Source organism: Dermatophagoides farinae, chromosome 3, assembly GCF_024713945.1.
Source record: "Dermatophagoides farinae isolate YC_2012a chromosome 3, ASM2471394v1, whole genome shotgun sequence".
NCBI lineage: Eukaryota > Metazoa > Arthropoda > Arachnida > Sarcoptiformes > Pyroglyphidae > Dermatophagoides > Dermatophagoides farinae.
In genome coordinates, this window is record NC_134679.1 from 6,944,535 (window position 1) to 6,961,213 (window position 16,679).

At 32.5% G+C, this 16,679-nt stretch overlaps 8 protein-coding genes across 9 annotated transcripts; 4 read left to right on the forward strand and 4 right to left on the reverse strand.

Annotated features, from left to right (window-relative positions):
• Positions 1–3,549: 3,549 nt before the first annotated feature.
• Positions 3,550–4,368, forward strand: LOC124494998 (uncharacterized). Its single transcript, XM_047058303.2, has one exon. The coding sequence runs from the start codon at positions 3,574–3,576 to the stop codon at positions 4,294–4,296; it is 723 nt and encodes a 240-aa protein (XP_046914259.1). The 5' UTR covers positions 3,550–3,573; the 3' UTR covers positions 4,297–4,368.
• Positions 4,369–4,630: 262 nt separating this feature from the next.
• EMC6 (ER membrane protein complex subunit 6) lies at positions 4,631–6,651 on the forward strand. Its single transcript, XM_047058304.2, has 2 exons — positions 4,631–4,732; positions 4,795–6,651. The coding sequence occupies exons 1-2, from the start codon at positions 4,730–4,732 to the stop codon at positions 5,218–5,220; spliced, it is 429 nt and encodes a 142-aa protein (XP_046914260.1). The 5' UTR covers positions 4,631–4,729; the 3' UTR covers positions 5,221–6,651.
• Ciao1 (cytosolic iron-sulfur assembly component 1) lies at positions 5,258–6,556 on the reverse strand. Its single transcript, XM_047058300.2, has one exon. The coding sequence runs from the start codon at positions 6,554–6,556 to the stop codon at positions 5,402–5,404; it is 1,155 nt and encodes a 384-aa protein (XP_046914256.1). The 3' UTR covers positions 5,258–5,401.
• Positions 6,652–6,694: 43 nt separating the features above from the next.
• On the forward strand, positions 6,695–8,112 carry LOC124494996 (uncharacterized). The gene is made up of 3 exons (XM_047058301.2): positions 6,695–7,557; positions 7,631–7,718; positions 7,792–8,112. Exons 1-3 carry the CDS (start codon positions 6,803–6,805, stop codon positions 8,020–8,022), a joined length of 1,074 nt encoding a protein of 357 aa, XP_046914257.2. The 5' UTR covers positions 6,695–6,802; the 3' UTR covers positions 8,023–8,112.
• A 91-nt stretch (positions 8,113–8,203) lies between these two features.
• On the reverse strand, positions 8,204–12,583 carry eIF3a (eukaryotic translation initiation factor 3 subunit a). Its single transcript, XM_047058298.2, has 3 exons — positions 12,114–12,583; positions 11,947–12,035; positions 8,204–11,889 (listed from the first exon to the last, which is right to left on the reverse strand). Exons 2-3 carry the CDS (start codon positions 11,993–11,995, stop codon positions 8,537–8,539), a joined length of 3,402 nt encoding a protein of 1,133 aa, XP_046914254.1. The 5' UTR covers positions 11,996–12,035; positions 12,114–12,583; the 3' UTR covers positions 8,204–8,536.
• Positions 12,584–12,699: 116 nt separating this feature from the next.
• LOC142597414 (uncharacterized) lies at positions 12,700–13,625 on the reverse strand. 2 transcript variants are annotated; one of them, XM_075729540.1, is made up of 3 exons: positions 13,276–13,625; positions 13,062–13,182; positions 12,700–12,992 (listed from the first exon to the last, which is right to left on the reverse strand). In XM_075729540.1, the coding sequence occupies exons 2-3, from the start codon at positions 13,150–13,152 to the stop codon at positions 12,757–12,759; spliced, it is 327 nt and encodes a 108-aa protein (XP_075585655.1). In that variant the 5' UTR covers positions 13,153–13,182; positions 13,276–13,625; the 3' UTR covers positions 12,700–12,756. The 2 variants fall into 2 exon arrangements, with proteins under 2 accessions (XP_075585655.1, XP_075585656.1); XM_075729541.1 differs by lacking the exon at positions 13,276–13,625 and having other exon boundaries at positions 13,062–13,262.
• Positions 13,626–13,641: 16 nt separating this feature from the next.
• Positions 13,642–15,167, forward strand: LOC124494997 (protein dhs-3). The gene is made up of 5 exons (XM_047058302.2): positions 13,642–13,999; positions 14,069–14,219; positions 14,277–14,481; positions 14,543–14,818; positions 14,888–15,167. Exons 1-5 carry the CDS (start codon positions 13,787–13,789, stop codon positions 14,952–14,954), a joined length of 912 nt encoding a protein of 303 aa, XP_046914258.1. The 5' UTR covers positions 13,642–13,786; the 3' UTR covers positions 14,955–15,167.
• LOC124495001 (small ubiquitin-related modifier) lies at positions 14,959–16,408 on the reverse strand. The gene is made up of 2 exons (XM_047058305.2): positions 16,183–16,408; positions 14,959–15,960 (listed from the first exon to the last, which is right to left on the reverse strand). The coding sequence occupies exon 2, from the start codon at positions 15,773–15,775 to the stop codon at positions 15,464–15,466; it is 312 nt and encodes a 103-aa protein (XP_046914261.2). The 5' UTR covers positions 15,776–15,960; positions 16,183–16,408; the 3' UTR covers positions 14,959–15,463.
• Between the last annotated feature and the right edge of the window lie 271 nt (positions 16,409–16,679).

A 16,679-nucleotide genomic window follows, 5' to 3' on the forward strand; every position in this document is an offset into this window, starting at 1 on the left:
ATTTGAATCATCCAATCAAAATGATGATAATGATGATGATCGAGAATGTTTGAAAAACGAATGAAAAAAAAGAAAAATGGAAACCCAATAGGGAATTTTCAAACAAGAAACAACAACAACAATATTGGACTCGTTTATTTTATTATATTCCTCTGCAGAAGGGAAATATAAAATTATTCTATTGCTTGTCGTAGTTCGAAATGTACAAATTTCTCTTTTTATTTTATTTTACATCAGTCTAGGTTTGCATTTTCTCTCTCTCTCTCTTTCTGGATCATTCTGGATCACTTTTTTTTCTAGTCTGTCATCATCATTTTTGTTATAGCCGTTGCGGCTGTTTTTATTATTTTATTTTTATTTTTTCAATTTTTCTTCACTTTAACATTGACAAATGTTGAATAAATTGTTTGTTTGTGTGTCTGTACAACCAGGTGTTGTTGAGTTTAGAAGAAAAAAAAATTCCGGCATTCCAGTTTCTATTTGTTCAAAGTTTAAGTTTTGCAATAAAGAATAAAACAACTGAGAAAGTAAATATATTAACATTTTCAAGAGAATGTTATGCAAGACTAGATTCTTTTAATAAATGGGCCCGCAAGGTTTATCAAAATAGAATATAAAAAACTAGAAAAGGGTTAGTCGTTTGTAAAAACCGACTTGCTGGGATCATAAATGAATATAAAGTGCATTCAAACAAAAGAACATAACGTCATCATCAGTATTGTTAATAATGATGATGATGATGATGAAAAATAGAAACATATTTTCAATTCATATTCACTTGAAAATCGAAAGAAAGAATCTTTGAACATCAACAGTGGAAAAAAATGGATGCAATGCCTTTTGACAAAAAAAAAATGGAGGCTATTTTGTTTGTTAATGTTCAGTTTGTTCCATTAGCTTTAAAGAAAATTCATCATTTCATTGTTTAGTGGCCATTATTTTCTCCATCATCATTTTGACATGGCAACGTTTGTTTATATCGACCAAAATTAAAGTGAAGATTACTATAAATATTTTGTTTCATGAAATAACAACAAAGAGAAAATAAAACGCTATACAATAGAATTTTTCCCTGTGACAAAGTAGGAGGAAGAGTAATTTGTTGATAATAATAAAAGTAAAAACAGAAAGAAAAGATAAAACCGAAAATGGAGGTCAGCATTTTAATTTTTTCTCTGAAATGTGTGTATTAAAACCACACACACACACAAGTTTGAATGGATGGATGAATGAATGAGCGAATGAATGGAAAAGAAAAAAAGTCACGCGAAAAAGAATTCTTGTAATGAATTAAAATGAAATGAACTGGAACTGAAATGAAACAGATCATTGAATTGGCCGAAAAAAATTGAGGGAAACGCAGGATTAACATCGGATTTTGATTTTTTTTTTTTTGCTTACAAAAAAAAACAATGGAAAATGTAGGATTGATTCAACATTTGAATTTGTAACCAAAATATAAAAAAAAACATTATTGAAATAACAGTGAATCCGAAAGTAATTCATGTCTATAGAGTGGCCAATGGAATGACCACAAATGACAACTGATTGTAAACTCATTTATATTGAGTAGTTTGAAAATCAAATGGATAAAAGTGAGAAATAAAATGAAATTCTAGTTATATAATAATGAAGACGCTATTATAGTGGTTGTTTTTGACTGTTGATGAAGGTGAATGTGACCGAATAAAATAAAAGTCAAGATTTATGTGCTTTGGTGCGTGTGTGTGTGTGAATGAATTTTGAAATGAATATTGAATGTAGTTGCTTGAAACTTTTCGAAAACAATCTCCCATTCTTTCATTCAACTAATATCGATAAATTATCGCAATAGATTTTGTGTAGAATGTGATAGATTAGATAGGTAAGATTTATATTAACAAAATGTAATAGAAACAAACCTGGAATGAAAGAATAATACTTACAAGCAACGGTGGTGATGATGATATTGATCGCGAAATATAATGTAAAATGTTATGATGATTCATGATGAAAAGTTTGGTCATATGAATGGTACGAAAAAAAAAATTACGGACCACCAGAATCCAAAAGTTTTTTTTTTGGCAAACTCTATACTGGATCATCATTATAAACGAAACCATGAAACCATATATGACATGTGCCAGAAACAAAATGGTTTTTTCTGTTTTTGTTTTTAGTTTGCGTGCACATCGGTTATTCATATTGTAGAAAAACAAAAAAAAAGCCATAACAAGTCCAAGTTTCGCACATGTAACATGGCCAAACATATATAAATATCTTGATGATTGATTTAAAAATTTTCAATGATTCATTTATCCATTTTGATACAGATGAAATATATTAATAATAAAAAAAACGAACGGCCATTTTCTGTATGTGTGTGTGTGTGTGTCATAATAATAATTAATTTTTGTTTCTGGCCCATTGTCTCTTGATGTCGAAAATTACAATTTTTGTATGCCATTTTTCTCTGTTAATAAAAAAAAATTCAACTTATATTAGTGGAGTTAAAGTTGGAATAATTTGGCTATTTTCATAATCTGGACAGAATTATTGAGCGAAAAAAAACTTACATAAAATGTTGCGTGCAAGATTTGTTTTTGATTCTTTTCATGAATTTTCTTTTTTTTTCGTTCCTGTGCATAAAACATCGGTTTTTTCCTCTAGTATCCACAATGCCTTTGTCGATGAATTATTCTTTTTTTGCTTCACAGTTTTGTACACAATTAGTTTGCTCATCATCGAATTTTCATTTTCAACTTTCAAAAAATGATGACATGATCTAATCGTTAGTATATTGCACACACCGTATTGTGTGTGTGTGTATTACGTACGTGTCGTGAAAGATAAAGTTTTCATTATACATCATGTTGAAACTTTGTGAAATTGAAACCCTGAAATAAAAAGAAAGTAAGAAAAAAAGACATTAAAAATGAAATTTACGAAAAACCAAAATGAGATAATTAAAATACATTGCCTATACAGTACAGTTACAGTTGGATTCCAAAAATAAAAAGTTTCATTCCAGAGAAAAGTGATGGCAAAAAAATGATGATCCTTTACGTTCGAAGATGACGGCGAAAGTTTTCGTTATTTTTTCTCCATTTTGTTCAATTTTAGATTCTCCCTGATGTACAATTTGGTTTTCAAAAAAAAAGTTTTTCGATACGTTACTGTTTTATAATGATGATTCTTACTTGGCCAATGTTTTTTTTTCGTTCGTTCGTTCATTCATTCGTTGTCAATTCGTTTCAAAGCCTCTTTGATTAGTAAAGTATGATCGAATCAGAATTTATTTGCTTTTTGCGAAGAAACCAAACATTGTCTTTACTTATAAGTTGATCAATCCAGGAAAGTAGTCGGATGGAGATTTGATGATGTTCATCATAATTACTCAGCAAAAATTGATCACGTAAATAAACAAAAAAAATGATGCACACGACGAAATGTTTCGAATGAATTCGAAAGAATCGGCCGTAATATCGATTATATCGATTTTTTCAAATGACGATGTAACATTCGAATAAACTTGTTTCCATTTGTCCTGTCCAGCAGCTACAAGTGAATCAAGAAAATCAAGAGATAAAAATCATGGATTTTTTCTTAATATTTTGTGATGTTTGCTATAAATCGTTTCCAGAGACAAAAAATCAATTAAAATATTTATTAACTTCTTGCAAGAATATTCTTTGTCATAATTGTCATTTATCATCCAAATCGATTTGTCCAAAATGTCATCAAGAACGATGTAGACGTATAATGATTACAAATGAATTGAAAGAATCGATTCGTGTTTATTTCAATACTGATGGTAAACATTCGATTGATATTGGCCCGAAAATCTATCAATTTCAAAAGATGCGTTTCAAACGTTTTGAGCATTTTTTATTAAAAAAATATGAACATTATTATTCTCAAGTAAATGAATCAACAATCCAACTACAGGCAATTGAAAAGAATAAAATTGACCGTATAACTCAATTGAAACAGATGATTGCACATCATGAACAACTTTGCAGAAAGATAATTCATCCTGAACAACCACAACCAGTTGAAGTGAGAGAAAAGCAATTTAAAGGTCCGATTGTATTCAAAACTCCTCAAAATATTCCTCATCGTCGTCGTCGTATGGAACGACCATCGGTTGTAAATTCACAATTTGACCATCACGATAATATCTATTGCAATTCCACACCATTACCCGGTCATGAATATTATATTGATGGCAATATTTTCTTCGACAATAAACCACCGTCCAGTATTTTCAGTGGCACAACTGCTCGTAGTAATCGATATCGCTTTGGAAAACATTGAAGATTAATCCATGATCTATTAATATGTTTTTTTGGTTATTTGAATGAAATAAATCATGCCCTTTCAAGGTACGGTTTTTTGCCTTTTTTTAACTATAATTCAGGTTCCATAGTGTAATTGGCTAGCACTTCAGACTCTGAAAATTCGTAATTGCGATTGCGATTCTGCATTGAAAACTGCGTTTGACCTTGAATAAAATCAATTGCAAATGGGTGCGATCTGGCAATCTGGGTTCGAATCCCGGTGGGACCTTTTTTATTAAAAATTGGTATTCATTTTTATCCATTTTTAGGATCATAGATAAATTTTTGTCATTACGTCTTACATGAATGGTATTTGTTGTTGTTTTTGATGATTGATCGAATCAAAAAATTTGAGTTTTTTTCATTCTGTTCTTCTTGTTTACCAAAAAAAGCATTCAAATAAATCCAAGATGGTAAGATATAAAAATGATTTCGGTATCCATTTTGAAAATTTAATTTTCCTTTTTTTCTCCAGATTAAGCCTTCAAACTCTAAACTTCGACCTTCGACTCCTAATTCTTCGTCTTCATCGTTGTCGTTACAAAATCAGACAGACAATTCAAATGCCTGTAGCAATAATAACGGTATAGCTAATCCATCGATAGCCTATTCATCATTTGCCATTACACATAATAATCATTTGATTGAATATTGTCGTACATCAATGTCAGCATTGGCCGGTTCGACAGCTGGAATCATTGGTCTGACTTCATTATATGGATTTGCATTTTACATACTAATGGTTGTCATTCTATGGTTAATGATCATGTCGAAAGCCGGTCCAAATTATCAACGATATTTTACATCGTCATGGCATGTATTAACAAATGGTTTCATGGGTGGTCTTACTACTTATGTTCTATTCTGGACCTTTCTATACGGCATGGTTCATGTTTATTAGAATTTGAATTGGATAAATGAATGTATAAAACAATGATAAATTGATGCAATTTCATTTTAATTTTTAATTAAAATTTTCACATTTGAACAGTTAATATAAAAAAAATTGATAATGATTGATTGAAACAAAAATATTTGTTTTTTTCCTATTTAATAAATCATCACAAATCTGTACAACTTAATCATGAGTGTTGTTTTCGTTGTTCGAATGACCATAATCGAACGAATCCGTCATCAGAACCAGACGCCAACAATAATTGACTATTCGAAATTGGCACAGGATTCCAGTGGATAGAATTAATATCCTGTTCATGTGCTTCAGATTCATATAAAATTTGTCGATATCTAACCGATGAATATGGATCATCCTGATCATTTTGGAATTGTTTAAATATACGTATGGAATTATCGGCACCAGCAGTTAGTATTAGATTTTCTATTGATGACCAATCAACATCATAGATAGGCCAATGATGATATCCACTTAACGAAGCGATGATGGTCCATTTGACTGTAAGTTCAGCATAACGTTTGCCACTCAATTTGGTTTCATCGATCAATTGATTGTAATTTTTTGGTTGCCATATTTTTATCGATTCATCGGCACTGACACTTACAATTCTTGTGCCTTCAGGATTGAATGCAATTGACCATACGGTTGATTCATGTTGATTCAACTGTGTATAACATTGCCAATCATCATCATTTTGACAATAAAGATTAATTTGATTATCAAAACTACTGGAAGAAAGAATATTCAATTTGGGATGCCATACAACACATTTGACATCTTGACTGTGTTCAGTTTGTACGGATGAACATTCGAAAAATGCTTCCTCATCTGGCCGATCATTTATGTCACCACCACCACCACCACCACAATCATCGGATTCACAACCAACTTCGATTTTTTCCCATATCCAAACAGATTTATCTCGTGAACATGTTGCCAAAAATGTATTGTTGGGTGACCAGGCCACACATTTAACTTCATTCTCATGACCTTCAAGTGATACCATCACTGTCCAATCCATTGTTGTTGGTTCATCATTATTTTCATTGGCTTTTTGATGCCAAATACAAGTGGTTCCATCAAAACTGGCCGATGCAAGAAATCGTCCATCATGTGACCATGCAATGAAACGAATTGTACGCTGATGGCCATCAGTCAATGTTGAAAGACATTTCCATTCATCACCTTCTTTCGACCAAATTTTAATAGTACGATCAGCACCACATGAAGCTAACCAACGACCATTTGGATGCCAACGTACACACCAAACACGTTCAATGTGGCCAGATAATGTATTTTCCAATTTAATCTCATAATTATCCATTAAAAAAGATTTCCAAATCGATAATAGGAAAAATCATCAAAAATTTAAAACGAAAAATTCAATTGAAAAATTCAAATTGTATACAACATGAATACAAACAAACACATGATATAAATTCCGATTTTCACTTAATTGGCCACTTCATGTGTTTATGAGTTAAAACTGCCGCGTTTTATTTGATCACTTGAATCTCAATTTTTTTCCACTTTTAAATTAAATTCCATTTTGGCGGTTATTATTTGTTAAATGGAATTGGACACTGTTGACAATATCAAGATCCCTAAAAATGAAATTGCCGAAACTTCGAATATTATCGGCGATGATAAAGAAGACGAATTACAATGTGATCAACAAGATGAATCAAAACAAAATGAAGAAAATTCTTTTACAATAAAAGATATCATCGAGAATAAGGAAATGAACGAAACACCAGAAACGAAAAAACCATGCCAAGAAACTACTACTACTACTACTACCAATGAAGAAATCGAGCCTAGAAATGTAACTAAAAAATTAAAACTTGAAACTGACGACGACAACGACAACGACGACGACAAAAACAAAGAGAAATCGAATGATTTTGCAAGTCTATTAATTGAACCTATTCTTTCGATTAAATTACCTGACGTCATTCATACACCGAAACCGTCGGCATCAACCAATGATAATAATCATCATGATGATAAAGATGATCATACGGGTGATTATGGTGATGCCGATGATAATGATGATGTGGATGAAAATTCCTCTATGGATGAAGATCCAGATGAAATGTTGAAGAATTTAACATCCGATCATTGTGATGATGAATCAATGGATGATGATAATAATCGATCGTTATTGTTATGCGATAAAGATTCATTAGAATATAGAACCGGGTTAACATTATTACCTAAAAATGGTGGTACAATAATGACCGATATTGATCCGACGACATTATCAAAACAGGAACAGAAACAATTGAAAGAAAAACTGCAAGAAGAAGAACGAGAAAGAATGCAGTATGTATAATCAAATTTGTTTTTTTTCTCTTTGTAATTCTTGTCAATTTTTATGACTTTAAAAAACAAATAGAGTATTAGTTTCCAACTTTTCCGAGGAACAACTTAATCGCTATGAAATGTATCGTCGTGCTGCCTTTCCTAAAGCAGCCATCAAACGTGTAAGCATTATCATCATCATTCTCTCTATGTCTTATATGGATTGATTCTGATTTTTATCATTTTTTTTTTCAGCTTGTCCAACAAATTACTGGCTGTTCAGTTTCACAAAATGTTGTCATCGCTATATCTGGTATAGCTAAAGTTTTTGTCGGTGAAATTGTTGAAGAAGCATTGGATTGTATGGAGCGAAATGATGAAACCGGACCATTACATCCTAAACATATTCGGGAATCTGTACGACGATTACGATGTAAAGGCATAATACCCAGGTCAAAACAACCGAATCCAAATACATGGATGTGAAAAATCATTGCACACACACAGACACACACCCGCGACCGCAAAAAAAAATATCACTCAATGAAGTTGAAATGTGTAAACAAAAAAATAAAACGGTGTAATGGTAAATCATCGAAAAAAATTGAAGATTGGTATCATAGAAACACACACAAATTATTTTTCATTTATTCAATTCAAATTTGTATTTATTTAAGGAAAAAATGTTTATTAATTACTGCTTTTTTGAATTCAACATAGAATCACAAATCATGTTCATCATCATCATAATAATAATAATAAATGGATAAATTGTTTTTCAGAAAGAGAATTTTTTTTTGATTATTGGGACATTGAAAGTTACAAAAGAAAAAGAAAAAAAAATTAGCAAACAATGTGTGATTGATTTCTTTTGTTTTGTATTTGAATTATAATAATTGGATCATTTTAAAAATAAAAGTTTCAAAAGAGTAGAAAGAAAAAGATGTTGAATCAAATCTGTTGATTGTTTGTGATCGATCTGAATGAATCATCATAATATTCAACGACGTTGCGGTAATGGTGGTGGAGCTCTTGATGACATACGTTCATCACCGCCATGATGATCACCACGCCGTCCGCCGCCTTCACGTGAATCACGTCCACCATAACGATTACGATTATGATCATGGAAACCACGATTATCGGATACACGTCGATCACCACCACCACCACCACTTCTACCACGGCCATGATCAACTTTCATCCAACCGCCTTCACCATCATCATCAGCTGTTCCAGAATGTTCCATATCCATTGTGGGTTTCGGTCGCCAACTACTATTATCATCTTGATTTGATGATTGTTGTTGACGCTGCATTGTACGTGAGAATCCTCCACGTGTTTCACGACGTTCACCAGTTCGACGAATGCTTGAATCCGAATCCCTACCACTATATTGGCGAGGTGCACCTTGACCACCACCACCATCACGTGATTCTGGCCGTTGACGACCGTCCGAATATCGACCAGCATAAGGAGGACGACCACCACCTTCCCGTAATGGAGGCGGCTGAATAACTTTGTTTTCAGATGAACGCCAATTATTAGCCGAATCGGCCACTGATTGTGGTGGTGGTTGCCGATTTTGAAATGCACGATTAGGTGGTGGACCTCTATTGCCCATTGATTCACGTTCACGATTACGATCACCAATGCCAGCAGCAGCACTTGGAGGCGGCGGTGGTGGTGCTTTCGTTTGCTCAATCGGACGATTAATTCGCCATTGTGGCCCGGTTGTATCCGTAGAATCTTCTGATTGTTTCGCCGAAACAACAGCTGGCTTACTTAATGGCGGCATTCGATTCTCATTACTTTCATTATCACCACCAGCTGGTTGTGCTAAACGTTGACGAAGTTTCTCTTCAATTTCGGCCATACGACGTTTTTGAATTTCAGCCACTTTAGCCAAATGTTTTTCTTGTTTTTCTTTCATATAGGCAACACGACGTTCTTCAATTCGTTTCTGGCGACGAGCTTCCAAACGTTTTTTCCTCTCTTCTTCAACAATTCGATCGAAATTTAACAACTTCTCTTCATATTCTTCATGGCGGCTATCTAGAACACATTTTTCAAATTCTTTTTTATCATCCAACACCCTAGCAAAACGTTCACGTTCTTTCAATGCTAATTCGCGTTCCTCTTTCATGGCGATAATTTTCAATTCTTGAGTTTTGGCCCATAATTCTTGATCCTGTACACGCCATTCTTCGTATTGTTGTTTCAATAATGGAATCTCTTCCACACGTTTGGCACGTTCAAAATGATCAACTTTACGTTCCAATTTTCGTTGTTTAGCCAATTGTTCACGTCGTTCTTTTTCCAATTGTTCGACACGTTTTTGATGCAGATCTTGTGGTCGTAATTTAGCCAATTCATCATCATCCAAATTGTCCAATTCCAAATCTGGCAATACTTCTTTCATCTTTTTCAATTGATCCATTGTGATTTGTTTACGAATTTCTTTCTCATCCTTTTCACGTTTCAAACGCTCACGTTCTTTTGTTTCTTCAAGCAAACGCTGCATTTCAGCTTCACGAAGTTTAGCTTCTTCTTCTTCCATACGTTTACGTTCTTCATTTTCACGTCGGATGCCCATCTGTTCCATCATTTCACGACGTTGTTCAATCAAATTTTGTCGGCTTAAAATTCGATGATGTTCTTCTATAGCACGCATATGATATTGTTTCATAATTTGTCGTTTCAAATCTTCACGTTGTTGTTTAATGGCATCCGGTTCAATAAGATGAATTGCTTTCTGCAATGATGAATACATTGAAACTAATTGACGACGCATCTGTTCATTAGGCATAGATTGCAGATATGGTCCTTCAATATATTCTTCACCAGTTGAAACACGAAGTTCAGTGCCGAATACATAACAACCACGACGGTGATCAATACGTACTTGAAGATCATGACGACGAGCCGATTCGACGACCAATTTTTCTAGATAAATTGGATCAACAAATTGACATAGTTCAGCCAAACGTTTGAATTCAATTGAACGATAAACTTGAGCAATTTCACGAATCAAACGTATAACCGTCACCTCTTTCAATGCCGCAATATATTGTTTCAGCTCCGGATATTCGATAGACTTTTCCGGATCAGCAGTGGAACGTTCAATATAATCGATAATCTGTTGTACACGGCCACAAATACCCAATGGATGGAATTCAATTTCCAATAATTGAAATAAATCCTGCAAAGGTTGCGATGCAAATTGTAATACACCCATACGTTTTAGATCCTTGACCAATGAAAATCGTGTTGGTGGTTTGGAGCTAATACCCAGCAACGATGATAGATTACGATGATGTTGTTCAATAACATTCTCTTCTGTATCGACTAATTTGTCAATTTCAGGACGAATAGGTGGGATTGGAATCGAAAGGGTGGCCAGTACTAATCGTGATGCCATTTTCTGTACATCATCAGCTGTTATATTTTTACGCAATTCTTTCGACAAATGAAATAGACGAAACAAAGCTGTGGCATGGAAAAGATTGGAATTTGCTTTCCAAAATACCAGTGATAATTTTTGATAATAACTAGCAATCAATTGTGGTTTGCCCAACCCTTTTTTCGTTAGATTCATTAGATTAAATTTTCGAATATCATCAGCTGCTTTATATGCTTCTTGCCATAATTCCAATTGAATAGCATTATCCAATTGTCGTAATCGAGTCTCCAATTGCATGGCCTGTGAATCCGGTGAGTTTAGATTAATAGCATTCTGTTGTTGCGATGCTGATAATTGTTGTTGTTGCTGTCGTTTCAATTGATCCAGATGCATATGTAGATTATCGCATAGTTTGCGAAATTCAGTTTTTCGATTATATTTGATACAGAAAACAAATGCCTGATGTGCAATATCATGATAAAGACGTTCAGTTTTATTGTTATTCTTCAACATATCCAAACATTGACGATACGATTCCCAAAGAAATTTTACCCACGGTATCAAAACAACACGATCTTTACGATCTTGGGAACCTTCCACGCTAACAGCCGACATAAGAATATCTTCCGGTGTTTGAGCGTTTTCTAGGTCATCGATTTCCGAGATATTGGCCTGCGATTGTTCTTTCGCTTCATTCGTCTTCGTTTCGGCCATTTGAATATATTTGCGGATGACATCTTCAAACGAACTGATATAACTTTGTTGACAAATAATTTTATATTGAAATAATCCTTCCTTGGCTACATAACTTTGTTTCAGCTCGACACATAGTTCCAAATATTTCATCATGATCTCTTCGTGTTTTTTCTGCCATACACGATGTTTTTTACTATGTAATACATCGCATAAAATTTCCAACGCTCGATGTTTATTTTGTACTTCGATAAATTCTACAAATGCAATCAATCAAATTATCATTAATGAATCAAAAAAAGTTAACTACATACCGTTTGCACGTTTTAGTGCATTTTCCAAATGTATGAAATGAGCAGGCATTTTTACATCAATTCAGTTATCGTTTAAAGCAAAAATAAAACTGTGAATATTCAATCAAACAATCACGAAACCAAATGTTAAATTGAATTGAAAAATTTTCCAATCAAAACTGACTCACCTCTGATTAATATCATACGCACAAACCAGAAAAAATGAACTTTAAAAACATCAAACGCGTATTTTACTCAATCGAGGACAAAAAATATTAAATGTAAAACAAAACAAAAAAAAATTCTTCAAGACCACAAGACACGTTGGACAATTTGTGAATGGAAACACACACACACGAACCACACCACACCACACACACAAAAGATGATTATAAATAAAAGAAGTAGCATGAACCATTGAGAATAAAAACATTGAGGTGGCAGCATTTAAGAATGTTGGACTCGGATATACTCGTTGTAATCAATGTATCATGCATGGACCGGTGGCGTCCTCCTTATTATTTTTGTCTTCAACATCATTGATTGATGCATCGACGACAATCGATGTGAATGCAGGAAGTTAATAGAGATAATATGTTAGAATAGCCGTCGAAAGAAAAATTTAGAAAAGAGAAACTAGGATCGAAGCAAATTGATGGATGATTTTTATTACCAAATTGGATAACTTTGATTTTTTTTGGTTTCCATTTTCGAAAAATGAAAACTTTTCGTAAAATTTTTTTCTGAAAGATTTCTATACAAATAAACAAAAAATTTTTGTCTAAATCAAATGAGATTTTTAATTGATGATAACAGTGACAATTCATTCAATCAATAGATTAATACACAACACATTTGTCCATTTGGACATTTTCCTGGTCGTCGTACGGTTTCACCACACCAATCCATACATTGATTAACGGTTGGATCACATGGTTGTTCATCAGCATTGGTATCGTTTGATTGTGGTCGTATACGATGATTGTTTGAATGTCGTAATTCATTGGTTTCGTCATTCGAAATTATTATTCCACCATCGATGATTGAACCAACTTTTGTTGTTTGTACTGTGTCAATTTGATTGTAATTAAAACATTTGTTTTCAGTTGTCATTTTCTTTGGCATCGCACACTTACCATTACCGGATTGAACCAATGATGAATAATTGAAAATGATCACAATGATGATCGATATTATTGCCAATAATTTCATTAATTCGTTTGCCATGTTTTTTCTTTGGTTTTGAACGTGGTGGTCCTGATACAAAAATGAATGAATGAATGAATGGACTCAAATTAACTGCAATAAAATTAGCTCTGGAAAGAGAAATTTTTGTTTTTTATTACTCACCAACAAAAATCAGCTCGATTTTCCCCTTGTTGTTTATTTGCATGACTTGCTTGATTTCATTTCATATTACGTGATTTATATCATTATTATTACACATAGTTTCAATTGCAAAATAAACAAAAAAAAATCGAAAAAATATAACCGAATCTTTTTTGATTTCATTTCAAATCAAAAAAGAAAATAGAGAAAAACACTTCATCACTTAATTCAATCAACAATCAACCATTGACTAAAAGAATTGATCATAATTCAATGTTGGAATTTACAAATTTCCAAATTTTCAATTTTCTTCCCAAAAATATTTTCTGGAAAGATGGGATTTGTTGTTGTTGTTTTTGTTTCTCATCCATTCCTCTTTACCTGATTATCAACAACAAAAAAAACTTGTTTTTCCAGTTTAATCATTCATCATTTTGCATCTTGAGTTTATTTTCTTGATTCATTTTATCAAAAAAAAGATGAGCACATCAATAACGACGACAACAACAACAACAACAACATTGGAATTACGATGGAAATAATCCATGAATTTTTCACTTTAATCTGGAATGTTATTTTGGTATATATCCAAATAATAAAATCATGGTTCATTCAGTCTCGAGAACCGAAAAATCTTTCTGGAAAAGTAATCGTTCTAACGGGTAGTGCACATGGTATTGGTAAAGAAATTTCCATCGGATTAAATCGTCTTGGTGCACGTTTAGCATTAATCGATATTAACCGGGTAATACCACCAATTGGTTGTTTTAACAATTTCACAATTTAACAATAAAATCCATTGATTCATTTGCAGAATCTAAATGATGAATTGATTGAACATTTGAAATCAGAATCCCCAGATTCAGATATAATTGGCTATACATGTGATTTATCCGATGGTTCCGAAATTGACCTATGTGTCAGTCAGATCTTGAAACATTTTGGTCATGTTGATATTTTAATTAGTAAGTTTTTTGTTTTTTAATGTGGAAAATCATTTTCTGGAACAATTTCCTCAATAGACAATGCTGGAGTTGTTAATTGTAAACCATTCAGCGAACTTGAATGGCAAGATATTCGTCATACATTTGATGTAAATGTTTTCGCAAATTTTCGTTTAATCAAACATTTTCTGCCTGGCATGATTGAAAGACCAAATGGTGGTCATATCGTTGCTATATCATCTGCTTGTGGATTGTCTGGAAAAGGAAATCTTGTCGATTATTGGTTAGTCTTTAATATTTGATGATTTGATTTGATTTAATATTGGAATTTGATTTGATTTCAGTGCATCAAAACATGCTGTAATTGGATTAATGACAGCATTAGATTGTGAATTACGTTCTTTGAATGTTGATGATAATCATATTGAATTAACAACCATTTGTCCATTAACCATTGCTACCGGAATGTTTAAACGTCCATCAACTAAATATGATTTTCTAATGCCAATTTTATCACCAATAAAAGTTGCCGAAACAATAATCAATACAATACGCAAACCTGATCCATCATTTATTGTTACAATTCCTAGTTATGCATATTGGCTAATAATAATGGAAAAGTAAGTCACACAATCAAATTGCTAATCACAATTCATCTAATGAATATTTTAAATTCCTTCTATCTATAGAATAATGCCACGTAAAGCATTTGCATTGGTCGATCGATTCTTTGCATACGAAGTCGGTAGACATTGATTAGTTTTCAAGACAATTTGATATTCATATAATTATTTTATTTTAAATCAAATCAAATGAATGAAAAAAAAGAGATAGAGTGTTTTGTGATTATTAGGTATGTGTGACAAGAAAACAATTATATTTCTTAAAGGTTTTACAAAGTTAGATGATAATGAATAGTGATGATTTTGGGATTTCAAATTAAAAAATTTTCTCGTTTTTCTTTTAACGAATACAAACGATGTATGTTGTTGCATTGTGTGTTTGAGAGTGAAGCAAATAATCCAATTCCAGAAATAACCTTCATCTTAATTCAATGCTATTAAAAAAATGGTACTTTTGTTGTTGATGATGACGAATCAATTGTGTGTGTTTGTGATTATTGATGATGATAATAATAATGACAATGATGGTGAATGATGATTTCGATGAAATGGAACCAATACAATTTACTTTTTTTTGTTGAATTTTAACAAAATGAAAATTAAAGATGAAAATCTTTCTTCTGGGCCATTTATATTTTCGATTTATAAACTAAATGTTGTGGATGAAGAAGAATAACAACCACCACCACCACCACCAGTTTGTTCCTGAAATACTTCTATCACATCTTCTTCTTCCATTTCTAATGATTGTGGTGTATCACTATCATCGATTCGACGGCCATCAAATAAGAAACGTAATGATGATAATGGTACACCAACACGATCACTATATGATTTTTTCAGTTTCGAAAATGATGTTGTTTTCTTCACACGAAAATGTAATTCTGTTGTATCTTGGCCAACAACTTTGATTTTAATATATTCGGGTGAACTTTCTTTTGCGTCTTCGGCCATATTCTTGTTTTTGTTTTCTATCGAAATTCGATATACGCAATGACAATAAGTTGTTTTCTTCTTCTTGTCGATGACACAATTCCGAATTTTGAAAAGCAGTCGTCCCCCTTGAGTGTTGGTGATTGTCACAAATTCTTGTTCAAATCACGATATTGAATTTATATTCAGGTAAAAAACAATTAGATCTAGAAAAAAAATGCAATTTTTTGATAAATAAAGAAATGAGATATGAGATACAAACAAAGCAAAGACACAAACACACACAGACAGTACACGCAAACTATAACACACAATGAGAAAAATCCATAAATGTTGGCCTTTGGCACAGAGAATGAAAAAAAACAATCGATACTCTGAACAGCGGTATCGATAGTTATCGTCAGTTTTAAATTGAAAAAATTACTCACATTGAAGGGAGGGGGAGAAAGAAAATTCTAGAATTTTTTTTTTTAAATTAATTGATTGTTTTTAATTAATTTTAAATTAAATTCAACCGATTGATGGTATTGAATTGATTGATAAATCTGGGTACTACCTAATTTCGTCAAAAAATAAAAATTTGGAAATCGATCAATAAAATTCAAAGGAAAATGAGAACATTCTCAGTACATTTTTCACCCCTCTATCATGTATAAAAATGAGGGTTCTGTTTTTTTCACAAATTTTTTTTGTTCTTTGAGCATGCTCAAAATAAAGTCCCTCGGTAACAACCATGAACACGAACATGCCGCCATATTTTTTGAAGTCACACTTCTATCAGGAGAAAAAAATTACTACTACTCCCATTCCATTTCATGTATCGATTATAATTGGTTGACATACGAATGCTACTACCTAACTTGATTAAATTAACCAATTAAGATTGAAACATTTATACCACTACAACCACAACGGTTTTTTGCAG